The following is a 20,120-nucleotide window of genomic DNA, read 5'->3' on the forward strand; positions in this document are numbered from 1 at the left end:
TAAAAATTGACTAATCTTCTTAGGCGGCTTGAAATAGGTTTTTATTGAAGCACGCTTCAGGATGTAGCCAATCTTGTCGGTGATGACTACCATATGTGAGAGGAGTCTGCAGTCGCTGAACATTCTGAAGGAGGCTCCAATCATTATTTGCGATTAGACAAGCCACAAATCCTTGCCAAAGAACACCGATTCCTGCCTAGGATGATTCGCGAGGCTATTGAAATTAAAAAACACCCACATTTCAATAGGGAAGATGGTTGGAAGCTTGCACAAGCCTGGGATCCTGTTCTACATTTAATTAAATCGGATCCCAAAAGACCGGCTGCCAGACCTCAAGACACTGTGAGCTCATTCTGCGTAGATCGGACCGTCAACAGATAAAAATTTTAAAAGTTGTATATTTGAAAATGTAGGTAGATATTGTAACTTTGACTTTACGGATGAACAACACCTCAGTCCCCCCCGTGACCATGAAGGCTGCAAAGTCTTTGAAACATCGGGAGAAAATAATAATATAAAAAACCGCAATAAAATCCGTTTAAATAGTTTTTAGTTTTTATTTCAATGTCTAACATTCGCGTAAACATAGTAGTTTATAGTTTCTTTTGTATATTGTCAGTGGCGTATATAACTGTAATTGACTAGCATATTTGTCCCATTGCATTGTTATCTCCTATTTGCATGTATAGTAGCTGCTAATGTACCATAAAAATAAAGATTACGAGTTTTTAGACACGCTGCTTGACGTCAGCCTATTTTGGAGGATCTTGTTTAAGATAAATCGTGATCAAACCTGCAAATAGTATTGCCTGACCATTAAATTGTACCCAGAACCGCTTGACTTAAGTTCACATTCGCTACAACTCGACCATGGAGGAAATGAAATCTAAACTCGAGTTTTCATATAACGACCACCAGCAACGATGCATTTAAAGAATATGCACAAATATTCAGAATTAGACCGTTGCTTTGGATAAATAATGAGAAACATTAAACATTGTTAATGTCCACACGTAAAGTCGGAAACGTGCACTACAAAGTATTCAAATTCATTTTACTATATATTTGTGTAGTGGCAGAGCGGTAGGACCGAGTTTTGCCAAACGTAAGTATGATTTCAACATTTTGTTCTCAGAAAGTGATGATGCAAGGAAAGTGAAATACTGAACGTATTACTTATCTTCTAGGTAGATACTTGAACAAGATATTTGAAGATTAAGCACTTATCGAGCATACTTTTACATAACCATAGTAAAATTTACTTGAAAATTTTCTTTCCCGAAAAATATGTATTAAAGTAGCTAAGTGCATCGTAAAATCTCTTCCAATGTAGAGTTGTGTAAAGTAAAAATAAAAATTGTGATTATTATTGAATGTTAAGCTTAAATAACTTTCTTTACGCTGACGATAACGCATTGCCAGCTCTTAAAAAATTCGTTTCGGAACACTGCAAGCAAGGGGTTCTGTAACATTACGGCGGCTTTGTGCAAGTCGTCTATTTGTCCTCATTACTCTTCCATGTTTCCTGAAATATACATTTTTAAAAATGTTCTAAAAGTTTAGGTTTGTTGTAAATATATCAATAAAGAATATGTATTTAAATTATTTTTAAAAGTGTTCATGCTTTTGCAATTTCAACAACATGAGATTTATTTTTATATCTGTTAATGTAAATAAGTAATGATTATTCGTTTGTCTTCGCACGAGCGCAGCCTCGCCCGCCCTCTAGTGGTGGTAAACGAAAGAAATAATAAGCTAGAAGAATGCCCGATTATTTGAACAAACTTCGCCAGTAGATTTCCTTATTCCGTTTCGTTTAATTCAAGTTGTTCCACAATGTCCTCATTAGCAATCAGGGAATGTTTCGCGGGCATTGTTCGGCCAAGTTCGGCCGTCACCGGCAGAAGTTCCAAATTTAAAATTATTTAAAATGTTCGGACGTCGTCGCGACGGCAGGTGTTCTGTTCTGAGCAAGCCGGCGCCGCGTCCTCTCGTTACACGCTATTTACCGACATGGAACGTCTCAAAACACTTTCAAACTTTGTTTTGACGGTGGCTCGTAATGGATATAAAATATCCTTTATAGATTTCTTATTTTCAGCTTGGATGGTAACGTAAAGATGGTCTAGACTGTAGAATACAGATTTTAAAATGATAGGAGTCTGGATTAGGTACGTTATATATTAGAAGCGTTTACTAAGTATAAAGTTCTAATCATGATGTTTTTACATCGACCAGTACCCGTACTAAACGACTTTAGCGCTAAATATTCTATGCTATACCGCTGCGCAGTGGTTACTTAACAAGTTATTAATTTACCGCAACAAATCTAAATCCTGTTTTGAAGAAAATTCGTTAGTAGATAAATCTTGCTTGGTCAGAGGTCATTCCCAGTGCTAGATAGTAATTAATACGACTGGTTTTTCTAAGTAAATAAGGCTCTAAATTTAATGTTACAATTCAAAATACAGCACAGCTTACTAAAATTAACCAAGTACATTCTACAAAACCAGCTAAATTATATTGTGTTTTGATATTAATTTTGTACATCTAAATATATACAACTCAAAGGTGGCGGACTGACATAGTGATCTATCAACGCACAGCCCAAACCACTGGACGGATCGAGCTGAAATTTGGCATGCAGGTAGATGTTATGACGTAGGCATCCGCTTAGAAAGGATTTTTGATTAATTCTACCCCCAAGAGGATAAAATAGGGGATGACATTTTTTATGAAACTTTGTCAATTTTACACCGATCGGGCTGAGACTTTGCATGCATAAAGCTACTATGACGTAGGCATCCCCTAAGAAAGGATTTTGATAAATTCCATCTCTAAGGGGATAAAATAGGGGATGAAATTTTGTATGAAACTTTGTCAATTTTAAACCGATCGGGCTGAGACTTTGCATGCATAAAGCTACTATGACGTAGCATCCCCTAAGAAAGGATTTTGATAAATTCCATCCCTAAGGGGATAAAATAGGGGATGAAATTTTGTATAAATCTTCTTAGATTTTCGACTGATTGAACTGAAATTAAAGATTGGAGCTACTATGATGGAAGACGTTCGCTTAAATAGGATTTTGATAAATTCAACCCCATGGGAATAAAGTTTGAACCGATCAGTACCAGGAAAATATGTAGCAAGACTTTTATCTTACAGTGGACTTTTATCCCGGAAAACTCCTTCACGCGGGCGAAGCCGCGAACAAAAGCTAGTATTTTTATAAACATTAATCGTTAGACGTCTGATTAAGTTTTAAATTAATTTTATCTACATTTATTTAATTGTGAATAAGTTTGTCATAATCGAAATTTGCCGAATGTCTGCATCTTTATAAAACTTTAATGAAATAGAAAAATAAAGAAAGATAATATCTTCAAATGTCGCAATCGGCTTAAAATCTTGTTACTGTAATCGGTTTAACCCTGGCGATAAACGTTGGGTTTGCAGACGGGTCGAGGAGCCGATTTACGTTTCACCTGAATTTAATATCATCCCCTTTACGTGTGACAAATTTTCATTTTAAATTATTGCGAATTAGTGAACGGCACGAATTTTTATCACCACGTTTGGATGGCATTAAAGGATTCGATTACATTTAATTAATGTTATAATAATTGTAATGTATATTCCATTTTTTAAATCTCATGCTGTTTTAATATAATGTAGATTATAATGAAAAATAATTAAATTAAGAAAGAGTGAAGTTTAATTATTGGTGCATTAATATTGTGATGACTGCGGGGCATGCGCATTCTGAACAAACTGCAGTGTTCGTAGTTAATTCATTAAAGTTAGAATGCGATATCTCGGTTGCAGCGAGTCGATAACGGTTGTTTTATTAATCAGCGCCGGCGAGTGTCGAGAGTCAAGCGTAGAGCTGGTAGACGGGGTGTCAGACGAGCTGCGCCCTTACGTAAGGCAGCCTCCGTAGTACGAGCCAGCACTCCCCGCGCGGCGCTCTCCCGCTGTCCCCGGCGTCCCCCGCCCCCGGTCACGTCCGCTCCCTCCGCCCGCGTGCAAGATCAATACCGGAGCCGGCGCCTTTGACATGTGCCCCGTCCGCGCCGCGTGCCGCTCCGCAAATATTTACGTTGTGGAAACAGATCATAACTAGTTTCATTTGCCTGTTTGTACGCTCCCGCTCCCGCCTGCGCCGCCGCCGCATGCGGTGCGATAAAAACCAATTTAATTGACAAACTTCTAATTTATGTCTCAATTAATTTTACGTGGACGCCTTTTTTAATTGACTCTCGCCCGATGTCGCGTTAATTGTTTTTCGTGCATGTTTTTAGTAAGTATATACGAAAAGCCGATAACCGAGTAGTTACGCTAATTACGGGCTTTTAATTAGTTAAGCATAGACGATAATTATACAATTTATATTACGATGACTTGGTATTTTCTGATCCGCTCACCTATAGCTAAAAATTACTTGATAATATCCATCTTATCTTTCCTCTTGCATCATAATATAACATTTTTATAATAAGAACCACCTATACAATATACCTATTTCAATATATCCCTTTTAAAATATATAACGTCGCAAAATTCAAATACATAGCGCCTGCATACATAGTGTCCGATATCCTGTTTGGAAATGCGATGTGCTTTGGCACCGTGTCTGGGACACGGCGGTTAGCGAGCTGCGGTGGTCGGCCACTCATCCTACAGGCATCAGCGCCATGTGCAGTGTGCACGTAGGTTTACAATATCTCGCTCTTTGCATAAAGCTATTTTGTATGGAAAAACTTTCAGCAAAAAACTCTTAGTAAAGATTTGAGTTTATTTAATAAACTCATGTTAGAATATATATTTTAAGATACAAATACTTTTAACTTATAAGTTATAGCTAGTTAAAAGCCTGAAACAAAAGCCCCTTTACCAAAAAATAATTCACGCAGTGTTCAAAATATTATTTTAAAACAATGCAAACTTAAAACATTATGTTTCGTATCTGCAGCCGAAAATACGGTGCGGATAAAACGGAAATAGGAGTGTTGCGCTGTGTGCGGACAACTTGATGTTGGATATTTAATCGAAAACGCGATTAAACTGCGTTTTATTTTGCTATTCAAATATATTTTATTTATGGTTGTTTTTCACGAGGAATAATCATTTTGATAAGTGATTTTATGATAATAATTATGTCGTTATGGTATTATATGTTATCCCACTGCTGGGCACGGATCTATTCTTTCTTTACAAACAGTTGCGATAATATTGAAGCGTTTTGTCGGCAATAAACAAAATTGGCCCCATTAGTAACTACCAAATGAGACAATTGACAATGTACAACTAACTTGAAATAATATCTAACAAAATTTTGCCTTAATGTTCAAAGCAGTGTCAGAAAAAATATTAATTATAATAGATATTGCTGGTTATGCGTGAAAGAGAGCATCTATCGAAATAATAAATTACAATATTATCTCGTTAGTGCTGATTAAATAATGCAACTATTTAATGTTGCAGCTTTCATTTAATCTATATGTATACGGAAAGGAAATCATGAAAGAGTTACTAAACGTTAAGGAAATGTAAATAGTAATAATACCTGCGAGTTACGTCACGTGTCACAACGCACACGCGTTCCATAGCCATTTTATAATGATCAATCATTTATCTATAGGTGATGTGCATCCTAAAATTATGTAAACGGATAAAATTACGATTAAACTTATACATATTTAGTACATTAATTGAACTTATGTAGGTAATTACAATCAAATTACAAAATATTTTACTATAAGAACTAAGTTTATATGAAAAATACCTGATATACATTATTTATAAAATCGCATATCAGTTTGGATTGTGTGAAGTTACACTTACAGGTCCAATTTATAAATTTTCACGTACGACAACTCATTATTTATTTTAAAAAGTAATATTTGTGTTACGAGCATTACATTTGTAAGTATTGATAGCAAAGTTACTGACATAATTTGTTGTACTAAGCTATGGATATGTGGCGGACAATAAATGTTGCTGTAACCAGCTTAGGAAGTTGTAACGGCCACTTAAAATAAAAATTATTATGGTAAAAGCTCCAAAATATACCGATATTTTGGGGGTTTTTGATGAAATTTTCTGAATTATCAGTAATGTTACCTTATTAAGTACTCGAAGCATTGTAAATAGCAAACGATGTTTTATTTCCTTCACGATAACAATTTTTTTGTTTAGAAAATTAAACCATATTTAAATATATTCGAATTTTATTCAAATATAGTTCAAAGTTAATTTTTTTTCTCATTGTATTTAGGGTTTCAATTTAACTCATCCCTCTTCTTGTTAATTTTAAAGAATTTTTTCAGTCGAGTTAAAATAGACCAAAAATGTTATATAGTTAGTTCATAAAATACTTTATAATTCAAACCAGATGCTTTTGCTCTACGCGCATGAATGTAATTTTAATTCTAGAAAACATTACATACCGGCATTCTGCATTTATAAGACTTTTCGTTTAGCCAACGAAACCTTAAAATATATAGTTTCGTAATAAAACCGCTTTATGTATTATGTAGTGTAGATAAATGAATTTTCATTTCATTCCTCATTTTACATTGGTCAGTCTTTTAAGTATATGGTTTGCAGTAGCGAAAGGTGAAATTTTTCGAATGAGAACCCGACACAACATACAGGTACTAATATGCATGACGGTCTGCAAATACTTTTGATAATAATTAGATTCTACATAAATTACTAAAGAGACCGGCAAGAATCGGGTTATATGGACCCTACGTCACTGATCGTTTGCAATAAACAGTAATTCTATTGTAGTTCGATAGACTATTTTTAAAAAATACTATCGGCATGGTGGCGTTATATACGTGTAGGTGACACTTTGAATTTACAGTTTCAACCCACGCGTGTCACTGCAATAAGAACGCCTTCTATCACATAACCACAAAATATTATTGGCTTGTGGGTGTACTAGTTGCACTACCTACACTATGTTTTTATAGGCATGTATATATTGTATTTTTTATTTGCTTCCGTATTAATTTACTTTTAGCTATAATTTTTGAAACGTTTGAGTAAATGAATATGCCTTTTGGAAACTGAGTATTTGGTAATGCTTAAAAGGTAAGGAGCTCGCTTTGGTTACCGTTTGTTAATCCATATAGTTTAGGACCATTGATAGCAAGATAACAAATACTACTTCTCGCAACTACAGCAATTGAATCTTCTTTTTCCTTTCTTTAACAATCAGGAACTGTCAACGAAAACAAGTCTATGGCAGAGATTCAGTCCGTTACCCTGAAAGAAATCGCAGTAAAAAATAAGAACAATTCGTTATCCCGTTAAAAGAATACCAAGCTAATTGTAACTGCACTCCAAAACTCTCCGGACGTTGCAAAAAGTTGGGTAAAACCGGGAAAGCCCCGTATGGCGATCCTATTCATGACTCACGTACAATGACGCCTACGCGCCACCTTCGAAACTGCGCCAACAAACACCCACGAGCACGATAATAATATTTTTATTCGTAGTAATCGTATTTAACGATACTTGATCACGCCCGCGCGTACGTACGAGTGTTATCGGCTGTGGAATATGTACGTGATTGCGTTTACACCAGTGGCGAAGACCATATAACTCGATTCCTGCCGACTTCTCTTCAGTAATTTGTATAGAATATAGTAGTCGTTAGAACTGTTTGCAGACTGCATTTATTTGTAGTACCTATGTTGTGTCACGTTCCTTTTCGGAAAATTTTCACTCTCCGTCACTGGTATACACTCAACTACAGCCCTGTATTTTTACTGCTGAGCAATGAGTAATTGGTCTTCTGTATTATTGAGAAGATATGGCTTTAGTCCATTATGCGGGTATATCGCCGGTTGGCAGACTTTACATTCACCTATACATGGATAATTCTTAGTAAGAGGTAATTCACGGGTATGTAAGTTTCCGCACCATTTTCCTTTGTTGTTAATGTGATTGAGTCGTCAATCTTCGGAAAGTGAGATGAAGGTTTTAGGTTTTAAAACAGCTATCTCATCTGGCCGCTGTCTGCCATTACAATTTACGCGGACTGTTCAATGGACTCAATATAGAAGAAGATTAAATACGCTAATGTCTTTAAAGCTATATTGTTTTTCTTAGGAAACTAAAAGCAGACTAATAAGCATCTTGCTGACATAGTGACGTCACGACTTCCCATTACAGTAACAGTACCACTTTTGAAAGTAGTGTATAGCGACGAGGATAGCCTCGTCGCTCCATGCAGATGTTAAGTTTCAGAATGAAGAGTAATCTCAATGGATTCAAGTTCCTTCATAGTGAAACGGAATTGCTGGCACAATTCGGTTTGGCGGGGGAATTAGATTATATTACAAATTACTGAACTATTGAAAATTGGATAAATGAACATTTATAACCAATTTTTAATATTGAAATCAAAATTATAGTAATAGATTTATAAGTTAATCTCAATTAAAGACACAATTATAAATCATTCAATAATACTTAGATTTCAATAAAACGTAGTTGTACATTTTAACTTCAGTAACTCTTAGCGCCGCTGAACAAGATTGCGTTGCCGCCAAAAGAGCAATATGCTATGTTCGTTTGTTTTCTATATTTCTAGTAAATCTCAATCATTTGTGTTTTTTAACATAGTTTTTATTGTTATTCATCAATTTAATAACTTGTATACTTTTTATATCAGCATGTAACTTTATGTTTTCATTATCTTTTAAGGACATCTATATTCGACATCAGTTCCAATTAGTATCAAATGGACACTGAACAAAAATAAAAAATAATTATTAGTACAATACATTCACCAATATGCCTCAAGGTATCAATTAGGGTTGCCAACCGTACTATAGTATATAGTATTGTACTATATTTTTGGTCTGCGTACTATATACTGTTGAAGAAATATACGCAGAAAACCTATATTTTCAACACCTGAATCTAATAAATAAATCCTTCATTTTAAAAATATATGAACGCTCCTTTACATTGACTTTTGAGTGATGGGACAGCGTGTATCCGAACTTCTATAGAAATAATTCAGTAACAAATATATATTTGTCTATATTTTTTCTTTTTCCATAAAATGCTATAATTTTTTTGAAGTGTGCTATATATTTTTATACCTTGTTTTGAAAAATAATATATTTCACCGAAGACTTGTTGACAACCCTAATATAAATAGTAAAATTTATTAAATATCTGTCATGACTCAATTCAGTCATTTCTAATTGTTACAACTTTATTCGATATCGCGACCCACGCTTACGTTGCAGTTTTTGTAAATTGACACGTTTTCCGACATTGTTTGATGCGAAGATTGTTGATATGAAATTGTCTGAGGCAATTACACCACCCCGTTCATAACAGGACGCCCACATCATAAAATAAACATTTAGGAGAGTGCTTTTGTGATATGCGTATAGTATAGCATTAACTAAATAATACTACGCGATTACGGGACGATCGTTGTTGGCTATTGATCTTACTAATATCAATGGTAAAGTTTGTGGAGATTGTTAGGTGTTCGTTAAAATTAAAGGTAGAATTAAATTATAATAATAATAATAATAAACCCGCAGGGGCGGCTGTGTGGCGAACCGACGGTGAGTGGCGACACCGCGTTCCCTGATTCCGTGGGGGCTAAATAAGACCCCTGACCCTTGGCTTGCCTTAACTGGCCGGCTAGGGGTGGAAGTCGCAAGAGCTAAGAACCTCAGCTCCAGGGTGGAAGTGCTCAATCTGCGTAATAACGAGGACACCCGCTCCGGGACGCGACAGCGACCCGCGATGGTGAAATCGGTGCACACCTCTCGACACCCTTAAGCCACCCACACCGGTGTTGCGTCCTTGGATTACGCCACTTATGGGATGCCCATCTAGTGGGGGACAAGTCACCGTCTGCCTTAAATACATAAGATTGAGACATTTTACTTGGCAGGCGTCCCGTTGTCTCAAATCATAGCCCAGAACGAATCAATAGCCCAGCAACCAGTCCAGCTAGATCCCATCCATAGACCCAGTATAATTCCTATCTTTTCTGCAATAGTCTGTATTTATTTGGCTGTATTTCCTCCATAAGTACAGACAGAGAGAGTACTCGCAAGGTGTATAAACCCCAACTAGAGTAATGTATCTTAAAGGGGCCTCTGCGTGTTGGATCCATGTCCCCACACAAGCCTTCCAAAAGGACCGGCCTTAATGACGTGATTTCCCGTAGGAAAGATACAACATAATAATAATATCAGCCCTGTATTATATACTTGCCCACTGCTGAGCACGGGCCTCCTCTACTACTGAGAGGGAGCAGGCCTTAGTCCACCACGCTGGCCTAGTGCGGATTGGTAGACTTCACACAACTTCGCAATTCCTATAGAGAACTTCTCAGATGTGCAGGTTTCCTCACGATGTTTTCCTTCACCGTTAAAGCGAACGATAAATTCACAAAGAATACACACATGATTTTTTAGAAAAGTCAGAGGTGTGTGCCTTCGGGATTTGAACCTGCGGACATTCATCTCGGCAGTCCGTTCCACACCCAACTAGGCTATCGCCGCTTTTTGACTTTTTTTCGAATTCAATTGATTTTGATTATTTTAAAAGATAGACCATGTTATAATATAGTAATGTACTCGGAAAACGGCTTATACTCCTTGTATTTTACTTTCTTAAATTGTTAATAGCATTAATATTTGTTCACACTCAAGCTGGAGTTTACTATTTAAACACTTCTTTTCTTCTGAAGTTGATATACCCTTTCATTAACGTAAATTAATAAAAAATCTTTCCTAAGCTTTAATCGCTTGTTATGGAGAATGTAAATGCATAAAGGGTACATATACGAACATTATATGTTATGAAAAACCTGTCATAAACCACATAGAAGTATGATTAAGTATGTATGTATATGCTGTTGGCGTTTTTTAAATAAATAAATAAAATAAAATATCCTGGATTATTATCTGTATTTTATCCCGGTAAAGTTGGAGCTATTTGTCCGGGGAAGATCTCTGATTCAAATGGAGCCCCGAGCATCGCTTAGTAAGTATTTATATTTATTTAGTTCAAGCAAATAAAGTGAAAAGCATTAAAACAACAGGGAATATTAATGGAAAATAACACGGTTTTAAAGTTATTTATGGGCTCTGAACACATTCAAAAAATTAGCGTCGCTCGGAGTTTTAAATATTACTAAAAAACTTTAGGAATACCCTTACTTCACATTGCGTACGTACTACGAGTATACAATAAAAGGTATATGCTTTAAATGTGTACTGAAAAAACTATTCCTATCTTTTAGTTATTAAAATATTGAAAAACTAGCTTTTGCTCCCGGCTTTGCTCGCGTGAAGGAGTTTTCCGGGATAAAAGTCCCGCTGTATATTTCCCGGGGTAGAAATTAGCCTACAACTTACCCAGGGTCCTAAACTATCTCCATACCAAATTTCATAAAAATCCGTTCAGTAGATTTTGAGAAAATCGATTACTTACAGACCGGCAGATTTTTTTTTTAAACTGTATAGATTTTTTTTATATACACATAAATAGACTTTTGTAGGCGTATTACAGACTTTATAGATTTTGTAATCGGTTTATGTATTCAAACGGAGATGGTAAGAAAATGTATTAAATTATCTTTTTAAACTAACTTCATAAAGAGTTAAGACTTCGTTATTTCATTTCTTGGTAAACCATGTTTAATAGATCAAATTTAGCATTTTATTGTTTAAGCTAAGGATCGAGGACTTTGATGGAATATTCTGCCAGCTTACCTTTTAGATCAAAGAAACCTAATCATACTGTTCAAACCATAAGGTACCTCACGGATGCTTTCTATAAAGGATTGACGTTTCTCAATATTCAACAATTTCTATATACTTAAAGTGTGTGTATCTATCTGCACACAAAATTATTTCTGATTCCCATGATTATAATGACCTATTGTCGGGGAGAGTTTACAGGTTTGATATTTCTTCGGTTAAATTAATTTTTGCTAAAAAAAAACGAATTACTCACATTCGTTTATCTATAACAACGTCTTGAGACATTGTAACATTAAGAACTGTTGCTCTAATAAATCAAAAATAACAATTGTAAGTTGGCTTTTAAATCTGAATTCTGAAGAAACAGAAGTGTCGTTATGTAACGTAATAAATAAAGTATATTATTATTAGCAGTGATTACTACTTAGTTCATCTTAAAATTCTACTCCAAAACGAAAACTGTTCATTGTTACATATGTGCAATTCTTTTCCAATTCAATACATTTTTTGCTTAATTTTACATGCGTTATATACATAATATAAGTACTTAAGAGATAGAATGTAAGTGGGCTACACAGAGAGAAGTAATCTTTAATCTCGATTGCTTTTACATCAATAAACATAACAATGGTAACATCATACATAAACTTTTGTCAATTTATCAGATAACATGTCAGACATCAAAAGACGGCTTTTCGCGTCCTTTGTGCAATACATCGCAACATAACGCAAGCAGAAGTGTACGTGTGTCGAGTGACAGCAAGTTAAAGAGCGAACAAATGTGGCCCGTCGCGCCGACGCTCCTTGAGACTTCCTCGACCCCTTTTATTTTGATTCCATTATTCGGTATTTACTGGATATTGTTACTTCTGATGGATAATGGCCGTTTGTAGTGTGAGGGAGGGACAAATTACTAGTAAAATTATGTTGGCTTAGTAAAATCGATCTTATCTGAGTAAGAGTGAGTAGTCAAATAGCTGACCGTGATTATATGTAATTGGACCAGTATCCTTGATGAGTAGTAGGTATGAACCTAATAATACCATGCTATTCGTGTTTACAAGCTTTCGGTTCACATATTCAAATCACGCGAGTTTGGGCAATAAAGTACTTATTTTATATTCCAAATAGCCTACACGTACAGATCGTTCGACTATATTATATTCAATAAACTAAAGTGGTCAGAATTTAAAGATTAACACTTATTAACTTAAATGAATAAAGTCATGTGTTATAAGATTTTGAATTACAGTAACAATAAATATATGATAATAGTTCTTAAGTCGTAATAGAAGGGTCACGAGGGAGTCATCAGACAGGGGTAATGATAGCTTAATAAATAGACCGATACTAAATACGCTAAAGGGATGTGCGTCTGTAATTACCTGTCAATAAACTGCTTAGCGATGCGAAATGCGGCGCGCTCGCACGCAACCACAGAACGCAACTATGCAATAATTACCACAACTCGACGTGTGTAGATAGTGTAGATTTACGATATTGTATACTAAGTGTTGTTCTTGGCCCCGCTCTTACTATTGTATTTCTTGGTGTAAAAGTCTCGGTAAGTACTTTTCCGGGATAGAAAGTAGCATTTATGTTAATACATAAGGTCTGTGTCACAAATATCATAAAAAACCGTTTGGCGATTGTCATTTGTCACGACTACGTCTAATAAATATCTAAAACTCCAAACCTTTGCATAATTTTAATATCACTCAGATTCATCATTCAACATTTTTAAATTTAAGTATATGGAACAATTTTTTTTGTTTGTAAGGTAAATTTAAAATGTAAATACACCAATTTATACAAGATAAAATTGATGTACTATACGCACTGACGCCCGTTATCCCCGAGGGGTAAGAGAGGTGTAAATTATCAGCGTTTTCAAATCCACAATACTAGTCGTCAACCACAATACAGAATACTATTTTGTTCATAACCTATTCCGTAATAAAAAAGTAAACATTTGAACTTATTTCTTTTAAGGTTTAAGCTGAAAGAAATTCCGTCAATGCTTTGTTTTATAAGTTAGATGACTAAAAGTGAGCTGCCATTACACCTTTATATATTATAAAATTGAAAGATAGCATAATTACTAATTGTTAAAATGTCGGCTTAAAAATAATCTGCTATAAAGCTCAGTTTAGACTATCAATTTCCTGTAACATACGCAATTATTACGCAAGAACTTCCAGATATATTTACACTAGCGTTAATATTTCAATAGACATGCGATTTGAGATTCAGCTTAATGTTATTACACAGTAAAATCGCTTGTTGAACTTCTGCAAACCTTTTGCTTATCTAAACTTCGCTTAATGACTGTATCATTTTTTATCAACATCCCGTTGTTCTTTCTAAGCAAACTAGGAAGTGTTATAACAACGGGTCACACACCTAGCACATCCTTTGGGACGTACACGTAAACCACTGTATCCACCTGTATTTACTGTAGCTAACTTAACAAACTTAAGGCAAGGTACTAAACTTAATAGTCCTTTACACCGTATGCTAGAACTACGAAAATACCTTAATAATTTAATGGAATAATTTGTTATTCATTTAGAAATGAAACTTACATATACAACCTGATGCTGTATTACAAAAAACATATTTCCTCATAATGTTTTTTATTTCTATCACTACGAATTTATAACCGGAGAGCGATCCCTTAAATAAGTCCTAAAATTCTTCACATATTTTCGGATGATTCATAAATGTAGTAAGGGCGCAAATTTCAGAGCTCCCTCGCTAACTCCCTTAGACGCAGTATTCATAGCTAAAGGACAGGAAGTGAAAAATCGCGAGGTTACGACGGCAACAGGTGTATATTTAAAAGATTAATGCGTTTAAATGATAAAACGAATGGGATTAACCATTGGGAACGATCTGACAATTTTATTTCCGTGTTTTCTAAAACGTAAGTTTGATTTCATCAGAAATATCGAAAAATTATATTATGTTTGAAATACATATACCATATATTGTAAAGGGCTCATCTCATAAATATAATAACTAGATCTATATCGAAAATGTATATATAATAACAAATCACAACAAAACTTCTGTAATTTTTTATTGCTTATTGAACCCAAAGTCTAACCCAAAAATATATTTTTATTTACACTACTTTAGAAAAAATCCATTTCCTGATTTTTTTACATTTTCGAACATATGCCCTTTTCGAAATTGCATATTCAATTATAATTTAATAATGTATTTGATTTATTTTTAGGCTAAATTGTTTCATTTTGTAGAGAAATTTATTATTTTTAACAAATCAAACCAGATAAAATTACGTATAATTAAGGTAAGAATAAACTTTAATGCACAGTAACAATTAAAAGAACAAAAATCATCTAATCGTAGTGCACCATAGCGTAGTTGGGAATGGATCAATCTGTCAACGAATGTCCGCAGGTTCAAAACCCAAGACACAACCCTCTGACATTCGAATGTATAGTTATAATTAGTACCTATATATTGGGTTGGGTTTCCTTTCTCAAAATAACACCTTTCACCACTGCTACCCGCACTAGGCCAGTGTGGCAGACTGAGGTATAAACCCTGTTAGTAGTTGAGAAGACCGTGCTCAGAAGTGGGCAGTATCTAATACAGGACTGGCATTATAATTATAAAAATCTTACCATATTCTTAAATCTTAATAACTAAAACAGTTTTATTATGATAAAGTCTGGTGACAGTCAATCTTGGATAATATCTAATTTTATAATTGATGTATTTAAATATATCTTAGTTTTACTTAAAATCTTAATAAAGAGACAAATCATGTATGTTGTTGCTTATTTTTCCAAAATATACGTAATAGTAAATAGCAATAACGTCGATTTTTAATAGTTATCGCTGTCGCTAAATTTGATTATAAGAAAAAAGTGTTAATATTGTTAGTATTCATACTCAGACCGATAGTATTCTCTGTAAGTGACTTTCTCAATAAATCATTAAACTGAATAAGCTTTGACGTATAAGGCACTATCCTGTGACTAATAATAACGATTGTAAAACTCTGTATGATTATATCGCAATAATATTAACGGAACAGAAGCTTGTCCTGCAGTGTCACTATAAATTGTAGCTCTGGCTTTCATCTTGGAGCTGTAAGCGTGAGATTCGCTTTTTTAAGATATTATACTATCCTGGAACTCTTGATTATAAAATAGTCACACATTCGGTAGGCAGAGCCTGTTCAATATTTGGATAGTTTGAATAATTATGTACTAAAAGACATTTCAATTCTTCAATCATTGCTTAATATAAGTATATCATATCTGCATATGGCATAAAGTAACACTAAATATGCAGCATGCACTATCAGTATTATAGATTCGTCCTGTAATTACAGTTGTGTTATTACAGGATGTATCGTAAAAGTTCTACAAGCCATCCGGTGCACAGCATCCCGTGTTTCCGATATTAATTCCTTGCACAGGAAGTGAACAATGATGTCACTTCTGCTGACAAATATCTCGCTCTACTTTCTCATGATCTATTGACCTGTTGACATGATTCAATATGCTTACTAATAAAGTAGCACGAGCTTTAATAAACAATAAACGTTTAATTTACAATAATACTGTATTTGATGTCGTTACCTTAAAAAGATTTTCTGCTACTGTCATGAATGTTTGGTTAAATTAATTTCTTACTCATTATGAGGGATATCCTCGAGCTGGTTGGCGATGGCGGCTGCCACCAGCAGCGAGAAGAGCAGCCCCGCAGGCAGGTGCCGCGACATGCTGTCACTCAAAGCCATCGCACTTCCCACATGACAAGAGCGCACGACAATCACAACACAGACTCGCTCCTACATGGAAGCACTACCGTTTGCACTACACTCTCCCGGCAATGTCACCAAAGGGCGTAAGTAAGTGCGTGAGTCATCGAGTGGTTGCGGTGTCAGGTCGGGAGCAGACCGGAGACGGTGCGGCCGAGCCGCAGGGCGAGGACAGACGGAGTCGCGCGCGAGCCGCGCCAACGCGCCGCCGCGCTGCCGCGCACCCTGCCCCGTGCCCCCGTCCCTGCGACCTACCCTCGCGAACCCTCACCCGCGCCCGCACTGACGCTGCGCGCGAATCATACGCCCAATAACGCAGCGGCCTACTACTTATTACTGAGATTTATATGCTCATGCATAGGGTTGATGGTCAGCGACCGGTGTGAACGCCGCCATGGCCGTATCAAGCCGCCCAATGTTGCGGCGGCGGCAGAGGTCGTGCGCCCTCAGCAATCTCGAAGGCTCGTTTCTAGATAAATAAAAATATTCATCGACAATCCTTGAGTCCTGCAGATCGGCTGGTGTTAGAGCAGAGGAACAGGGAGCGCGAGCTGGTCATCCGGCAGAGCTGGCGGCGACGGTGACACGGCGGACACGGCGGCGCCACGCACATGCGTGGGCACGTCGCCAGGAAATCCTTTATTGATTCCCGCGCTCCCGCTTTCTAAGGAATGTCGCAAGCGTTGCTACCGCCAAAATTCCGCCCTTCGCTATTATAATTCTACTAAGCGGATCACCGTACGCCCGCCGGATTGCTTTCATTACACCTAACTAACTTTTGAGAGTTTTATTCGAATTCGAAAGATGAGATGAGACAGTATTTGATTTCTGCTTAAAGTTGAGGTCGTCGAAGTAATTTCCGGAGAGGAAATCTTATGATTACCACTTTGTTGAGGAAGGATAGTCTCGGAAAATGGTCCATTTACATTTAAGCGGAAAATAAAGTACGAAAATGAGTCGATTTAATGTCGTAACAGGATAAAATTGATACTGGAGGAGTAATGAAAAACTTTGCGTATTAAATATTAATGGAGGGAGCCTGTTCATTACTACGAATCATTTCCACGTATAAAGTTCATGACACCGCTAGAGTAGTTTGTGAGTACCCATGTAGGTACACGTACACAGAACAGCGCTAAGTAGATAATCCCCTTATACCACATAGATGAAAACTTAAGCCAAATCTAATTAAAACGTAGTACGCCGCGAAATATTTTCATTATTAAAAGGTAATACTTTTTAAGAACCTACGCAACGTTATTAAAATTAAATAAGATTTTATTAAAATACTACAATATTATTAAGTTGCGTGTTATTAAAAGAATATTCATATAAAAAACATGTTATTAAGAAATTTAACAGCTATATCTTTACCTTTCGGGTAGTATCGGATGTAGTATCAAGATATATGTAGGTTGTCATTGACATTAGTTTATAATTGCTTGTTTTATGGCAGAAGAAAATATCGTGAAGAAACATACCCGTCTAAAATTATATTTTTTAAGCATTTGAAGCCTATTCCATTATCAGGATTTAGCGAAAAATAAGGTGTTAAATTCTTTGATCACGAAGAATTTTTAAACCTCATACATAGCACGGTAGGTATTTATTACAGATTGGAATTACCGTTCCCATCCCCTATTTACACAACATACTTGAAGCTTTAGGGCTTCACTGTCTTTATTAGCTATCGCTTACCAATATCCTTAAACCGGTAACTAATGCAATGAACTCATATTTCAGGGCATACAGACGTATCGACGTCGAAGGAGCCTAGTTTCAGCTTCAATTTTTTTCTTCTAATAGACCTAGGCACCATCTGGCGTCAATTGTATCGCCTACGTGAAACAATTGAGCTATTGCTACAAACGTCGACAGTTTGCGAAGTCAGTGGGAGGTTCGACATTAGTGTGAAAGGCGCAGTAATATTGCTATAGAGCAAAGATGAGAGATTCTCGATTAAATAAGTGTTTTCATTTCAAATATCATAATTTGTTACTATGGTAAGAATTAATAGCAGTAGGTGGTAGGTATATTGTATGCGGAGTGCGTTCTGGCCATGTACCACTGTAATGTCACTTTCTGTCACCAAGCAGGATTTTAAAAGTATGTGATTTTGCGCATTGAAGGTTATTGTGTGTAGTCAGTACAATTGTGAACACTAGGTGACTTAGCAAGTGAATTTTGTCAAAGATGACGAGCGCTATTTCGCTTCTTTCGCGCATTAAGTCGTGTAAAGTAAGGATGGTATTATAAAAGGTCGAAGTAATTAATTTTAATTTCTGATTGATCATTGATATTTACAACGTATACACAACACTTTATAAGCATATTGGCCTATTATAGAAATTTATAGGATCCTTAAGATAGATAAGACTGCTTCGTTGGCTTAGTTATATTGCGCTCGTAATACGGCCACCGCTCGGAGATTTAGGGTTTGAATCCGGGGTTGGGCAAAGCGATGTTGAGTTTTCTGATCCATAACAGCCAGCCCGGAGTCTGGAATTTGTGCCCGATGTAACTATAGAGCTTACCCCCTATCACATCATCGGACGGAATATACAAGGCGAAAAGATCTTGTGTTGGTTGCACCTCTACTTAGCCCATAGAGAGCAAGAACGCGTAATATAGGTTTGTTTAGTTTCTAGATAAGATCAGTTGCATAATAAGAATGTAATCGGTTCTTAGTTAAGACACTTGTCAGCCCGGCCACTTGCTGCAGTGCAGCAACTCGCCCCGTAGGCTTGCATAATGTGACTATTGCTTGCATAATGTCACACGTGCTATCAATCAGTAGCTCATAACTGAATGACTACATTTTGACTTTCTTGATTTAGCATTGCTTTTTTTGGCTGCGTCGTCATGGACGTTAGTTCTGTATTTTAGTAATAGTTTTTCGATCAGCTTCAAGGTTTCTGCTAAGTTGAAATAAAGTTACATGTGTGCTTTAGTCGATTATAAAAGACAATACTATTAAAGTGATGTTATTAAGATGTAGGTATTCTGTAGACTATTTTGTTCAATAGGGCATTAATATTTTTAAATCAAATACTGTTTTCCTTTTTACTGTATTTTTACAAGAGCGACTGCAATATATTTTCGAAACTCTTTTGTCTCGACAGGCCTTTGCCTGTTTCTCAAGTTTCGAGTAAATTTTATTTGACAGTTATAGTACAGCCAATGTAGATACTAGTAGTCATCTTATTAAACAAAAATGAAAACATAGATTAGAATGCAACTTTCGTATATAGCTTATACATCTATATGATGAGTAGCATTTACTTACAGAACTTATGAATGATGCCCTTAAAGACGTACGCAAAGATGTCAATTCCTTTTTGTCAGCCAAGTATACTTACTGCGTAGAACGCCATCTACATAACGTTTCCCGCAGTTTCTCATCATGTAGCTTAAAGGCTCGTAGTCGTGAAATGTGTAGAGAATCCTAGGCAGGATGAAATCTTTTTGCGATGATTCCTGTTTTTTCTAATTCGAGAAATTATTACACATGTAGATTTCGTCTTTTGACTGAACAACCTTACAAGCCAATAAAC

General features: G+C 35.9%; 1 protein-coding gene across 1 annotated transcript in view; it reads right to left on the bottom strand.

The window, feature by feature from the left end:
• Positions 1–16,731, bottom strand: part of LOC115443776 (voltage-dependent calcium channel subunit alpha-2/delta-3) — a gene marked incomplete in the record, with an annotated part of 76,158 nt that extends 59,427 nt beyond the window's left edge. Inside the window, 1 exon segment of the mRNA XM_037442908.1 lies at positions 16,439–16,731. Coding sequence (XP_037298805.1) covers positions 16,439–16,545 — 107 coding nt within the window.
• Between the last annotated feature and the right edge of the window lie 3,389 nt (positions 16,732–20,120).

The sequence above is a fragment of the Manduca sexta genome, chromosome 25 (genome assembly GCF_014839805.1).
Source record: "Manduca sexta isolate Smith_Timp_Sample1 chromosome 25, JHU_Msex_v1.0, whole genome shotgun sequence".
Classification (NCBI taxonomy): Eukaryota; Metazoa; Arthropoda; class Insecta; order Lepidoptera; family Sphingidae; genus Manduca; species Manduca sexta.